This window comes from Morus notabilis, unplaced genomic scaffold (genome assembly GCF_000414095.1).
Source record: "Morus notabilis unplaced genomic scaffold, ASM41409v2 Scaffold485, whole genome shotgun sequence".
NCBI lineage: Eukaryota > Viridiplantae > Streptophyta > Magnoliopsida > Rosales > Moraceae > Morus > Morus notabilis.
In genome coordinates, this window is record NW_010364290.1 from 491,068 (window position 1) to 496,408 (window position 5,341).

Sequence of the window (5,341 nt, forward strand, 5' to 3'; positions counted from 1 at the left end):
AAAAGAAACCCTCAAACCAACAAACAAATTAACACTATGATTGGTTGGTCCAATTACCATAATAATGCAATAGTTTTAACTGTCATTTTACACTAATACTAATAGGGTACGCTAATGGTTACATGTGCTTCCGAAAGCATTTATCTTTTTCTTCACGGCATGGGACAACAAAGAATGAAACGTACGTTATTCACAAACCACGTTGCATAACAGAGAATCATATGGATTCAATTTCACACGCACACAACCACCAACCACGAGAGAGAACATATTATGATATATATATATATATATATATATTTATTTATTTTTTTAAAAAAAAAAGCAATGCTCCCACCACCGTGGCCTATATTTCATGAGGTCATGGCATTTTAAATATTCTTTAGAATTTTTTTTAGGGAGGGTTTTGCTCGTGCGAGAAGTGAATATATTATTGCCAAGATCGACTTTCTTTCTATGAACAACATCAATTGAATTATAAGTCAAGCCTCCATTTAACAATTCCCACTAAGCTCTCCCAAAGTCATACCAGGGAGGAGAGGAATATTAATTTATGCGCCAAATGACTATAGGTAGGTGCTAATAATAGCAATTATTCGTCAAGAATACAGCTATCGTCCGCTTAAACAAGTTCTTCAATAGCTTTTCCACTAGTTGAAAGTTGAGACATGGAAAACGAAAAAACATAATCAAAAGTTCACCGATATTTATGCAACTAGGCATAACGTGCACGCAGTTTCCCCGTTCCAATGCCCACCAACCTCAAACTCATTTTCCAATTTCTCCAAAACTAGAAGTCCATCACCAATATCACGTTGAAGCAAAAACACATACACAAGGGCACAAGTTTAATCGAAGGAAAAGAGATTGAATATACAACACATGAGTTCTTAAATATATTAACTGATCAAATGGACAGCAAATTGAAAACAGAGATTTCAGAGTGTGACCACATATATCTCAAAAGCGATTTGTGTTCATACAATAAAATTCCAAAAGAGGGGGGAAAAAAACTAACACAAGCCACACAAGTAAAAAAAAACAAAGCGTGCCCTGTCTAACTAAGTTTCTCTCACTGTACAGACTCTAGATGAGTGTTTTTTGTTGTTAGTAGTAAAAACGAAAACAACTCGCTCGCTCACAACGATGGAGTCAAAAATCCATCGACCCCTCCCCCCCAAAAAAAAAAAAGAAAGAAGAAAAAATAAACATTTCAAGAATTCAATTTCACCAAAAATAAGGTAAAAATTAAGACAAGAAAAAAAAAAAAGAAAAAAGTAAATTCAGCCGAGCAAATCCTGTTGGTGGCAAAGCTCCTTCCTGAGACGGTGCGAGAAGAGCCTGCAAGCGTCCATGCTTAAGTCAATCGCCGCCGCCAACGCCACGAACGCCGCCGCGTCCTCCGTGCATCCCACGTGCTGCACGCTCATCTCCACCGTCGGCTTGCTGCACCGACCCTCCCCCTCCACCTTCGCCGACATCACGAACCCTCTGTACGCACAGTACGGCCACAGCCCGTATCCAAAGTCCCCACTGCTCCTCGGACTGCACGCTGGCGACCCCGACCCTCCGGCTCGGCTCGAGCCTAGGTCGATCACGAACTTCCCGCCCTTCTGCGAGTTCAGCGTCGATTCCGACAACACGATCCCGGCGGCACTGACGCCACCGCCGGCGTCCGGAACGAGCTCGAAGCGGTAGCCGAGTCCGTCGGAGCCACCGCGCTCGCGCCACGCCTCAAGCCGCCCCCACGGCTTCCAGGTCCCCTCGGCGGGGCGGAGGATCAGCCAGGACCCCGGGTTAGACCGGCTGACCCGGTCCGAACCAGGCGAGGCCACGAACGGGGTCACCATCGAGGCGGCGGCGACCGGTGAACCGGAGAGGTCGTGAACAGTAATGGACCAGCCTTTCCGCTCTTTGATTGGCCGCTCCCGCTCGCTCCCGAACGAGCCCAACCAGCTTCTGGAGCTGCTTGGCTCGGACTGTAGCGATCTGTGAAATTAACACAGCAAATATTAGCAATTAGCAATTAATTAGTAATTAATGTTCAGGTAAAGTATAATCCAAGTAATTCCTCGAACATAATCTTCTTTTAACCAAAAAAAGTAGTAAAGCGAACGAGGTTGGGTTGTTTTTAAACGAAAAAGGCAAAAACAAGAACTTTTTCGTACGGTTCGACCGAGCTTTACCAATTGGGAAACTATTCAATTCAAAGTACATTGTGTGTAATAAGTCCTAAATCTTAAGAAATTAATATAAAATGAAAAATCTGAATAGAAACCCTAACGGACCTGGATCTTTGATTCCGGTCACCGGTGTTTCGGAAGCTGAACTTGCAGGTGAAGACGGGTTGTCTGATATTGCCTTGAATCTGGAACACCTGAGGGCTACACTCAGGCTCGCCGTCGAACTGGAAGACGAATCTGGGATCGGGCTCTGCCCTAACATTCAAGTGGAAGTGAGCGGACGAGCCTTTGGCCTCTTTTCCGACGGAAATCCAGCCATTGTGGAAGACTGTGGACTTGGCTTCGGTGCCGGCGAGCTCCAACGGCACGGAAACCTTGCCAAGGAGCCTCCCGGAGTTGACGCCGCATGTGGTGCCCCTCCGGCCGGTGTAGATCGCGATTCGGAGGCATAGCCTGCCGGAGAAGATAGTCTTCCCGGAGATTCTGTCGAGATCGGACTTGCTCAGGTGGAAGGTCGCCGCGACGGTGTGAGTTTGTCCGTCTGGGAACTGGTTCTCCGGCGGGATGAAGGGGACCACGGCGGTCTGGAGAGGGAAGTTCTTGAGCTTGACTTTGCAGAAACACGGAGACGACGACGGGTGAACCACCGAACGAGCCGGCTTTGAAGCGACGGGAATCTTTAGGGCTAGATTGCCCACCGTGAGACGCACAAATGGGCACGGATCCATGGCTGCTTCTTCTCTCTCCTCTGCAAGACTTTTACCCAAGAGAGAGAAAGAGGAAACTGAAGTAACGCGAAAAGGCAAAACCCTCAAGAAAACGTGACTGAGAGCAAAGTAGAGGAAGAATCCTCCGACTTATCGAAAACCAACGAAGAAGATGAAGATGAAGATGAAGAAGAAAGAGAGCGTCGGAATGCGCGCGAGACGTGGAAGCTGGCAACCAGCGAAACTGCCATTACCACAACCGTAACAGACTTAACAGTGCCTTCGTCTTCTTCTCCTATGAAATAAACTTCTTAACCAGGTTTTCGTTAGAGCAAATATGTGTGTCTGAAGTTTCTATAAATCTGTAAATCTAGATATTTCCCTTTCCCTTTATGATCTCTCTCTCTTTCTATTTTTGAAGAGAAATTCCATTAATTAATTATAATGAAAAGGAAAAAAAAAATGAGAGGATTAGTTGATAAGAGAAAAATGGGGTTGGAGTACAGCTGTGAACAGGCTGGCGCCAATGCCAGTGCGGACAGAAGTTGACGGCATTTTCTCTCTCTCTCTCTCTCTCTCTCTATAACAAACCTACTATAAGTGTGGGCTCCACCTGATATTTTCTCTGTAATGACTATAATGACCTTGTCTCGCTTGGCCCTTGGGTTTGCCCCCACTGCCCACAATTTTCCAACCTATTATAATAATGTATTAATTTTTTAATTTATTTAAATTAAATCCACCTTTCCTTAAAATGGGAATCTCCGCCTCTCTATGACCCCAAAAAACGCTCTCTGATACGCTTCATACTCCCCACACGTGTGGCGTGTGCAGATAAAGTCCGGGAATTAGTGGGTCCTACGAATTATTTTGGGATTTTTTGGAGTGTAATTTTTTAGTTAAGTTTGAGTTATAATTTGAGTTGAAGTTATAATTTGAATAAAATTAAGTAAAATTGAATAAAATTAAAACTTAAAAGAATATAAATTTGAATAAAATTATAACTTAAATTTAAATTTTTTCTAAATTTTGTTACAAAAGAAGAACCCCAAAATTTTTATTTTTCTTTTCAGAGAGAGAACGCCATTCATTTATGTTGATTACGCTCCAGATGAGAAGATGTGCGGCTGCGAATTTCTTTTTTCTATTTTTACGATTTATCCACGATAATTTTTTTGTCATTTTGCCTTTTGGGTCGGCGTTTGTTTTCGCGCTCCATCGATGACGTTTGGTTGGAGGATTTAAACCATGTGATTCGAACCATTTTCGATTTACGTATATTTTTTATGAGAGAAAATACTGTAGCGAACCACGAATCATGATTCGAATCAAGAAACGAATCCCTCTACCAAACATCCAATCATACTTCCATCTTCTTTGACCGCTTCTTTGAAATGTTAATTAACAAAAAAACTGTAAAATTTGATGAGAACTTCTCGAGTCAATTTCTAACTATTGAATTTAATCAATCAAAATAAAAAATATATAAAATATATAATTTTTAATATATATTTAATAATTAAAGAGTAAAAAATTACCGATGATTAAGTACTTTTAAATTTAATCTATATCTTTTTAAAAGTAAAACATTTCATCATAATTATTAAGAATGTTGCACTTTAATTTTAATTGGTCATCATACAAAATGTTATTAAAATGATGGAGTTGTGTGACATAATTATATAAGTGAGGAAAATGGAGCTCCCTTTATTCATTATTTTTTTTTCCCCCGATTCCCATGTTTGAAGAGATACCTAAGAATGGGTTAGTTATTATTCTAAACAATTGTCCCTATCCCCTTTTCTTTTTCATCCCTGAATAGACAATAGTCCCCTTGATTAAAGGATAAATAATCCTTTCATTAAATGAAGTATTAGTTGTCCAACCCATTACATTAAATAAAGTTTTTTTCCTTCTAACACAAGCATGTTTAGTTCGCTAATTCGATGGATACCAATTATAATCTTAATTTGTGTACTAATTTGCTATAATCCTTTATTGCATAAAATACAACAAAAAAGTTAGAATAATTGTAACACCCTGAAGAATTAATTGAGATTAATTAAGGTAATTGAGATTATTAGTGTGCCTAATCTGATTTAATTAATTGAGTTTAAATAATTCCAAGGTATTTAAATTATTCACAGTAATTTATTTAATCCAGAAGTGTGTATGGGCGCATTTCTAGACTGTTATATTTTACACATGTCACTTTCTTTTATTTTTCTTTTCTTTTCTTTTCTTTTTCTTTTTCCTTTCTTTTCCTTCCTTTTCTTTTTCTTTCCCGTGCATTTCTCTCTCTCTCTCTCTCTCACACACTTCCGTGCTCTCTCTCCCTCTCTCTCTCCCATTTGTGTCTCAAATCAAAACCGGATTCGAACCAAGAGTGATTTCAAAGAGTTTTCAACGTCAAGAGAAGGATTCGAGGTAAGATTACTGAAAGAACCTCTC

General features: G+C 40.4%; 1 protein-coding gene across 1 annotated transcript; it reads right to left on the bottom strand.

Moving 5' to 3' along the window:
* Window positions 1-956: 956 nt before the first annotated feature.
* Window positions 957-3,429, bottom strand: LOC21408204. Its single transcript, XM_010106232.2, has 2 exons — window positions 2,289-3,429; window positions 957-1,989 (listed from the first exon to the last, which is right to left on the bottom strand). The coding sequence occupies exons 1-2, from the start codon at window positions 2,909-2,911 to the stop codon at window positions 1,284-1,286; spliced, it is 1,329 nt and encodes a 442-aa protein (XP_010104534.1). The 5' UTR covers window positions 2,912-3,429; the 3' UTR covers window positions 957-1,283.
* Between the last annotated feature and the right edge of the window lie 1,912 nt (window positions 3,430-5,341).

Bases quoted from the DNA above. Each gene is read 5' to 3' on its own strand.
- LOC21408204 (XM_010106232.2), bottom strand. From the start codon at position 2,911: ATGGATCCGTGCCCATTTGTGCGTCTCACGGTGGGCAATCTAGCCCTA. The intron at 1,990-2,288 runs GTCCGTTAGGGT...TTAATTTCACAG, and splicing joins GACCGGAATCAAAGATCCAG to ATCGCTACAGTCCGAGCCAA.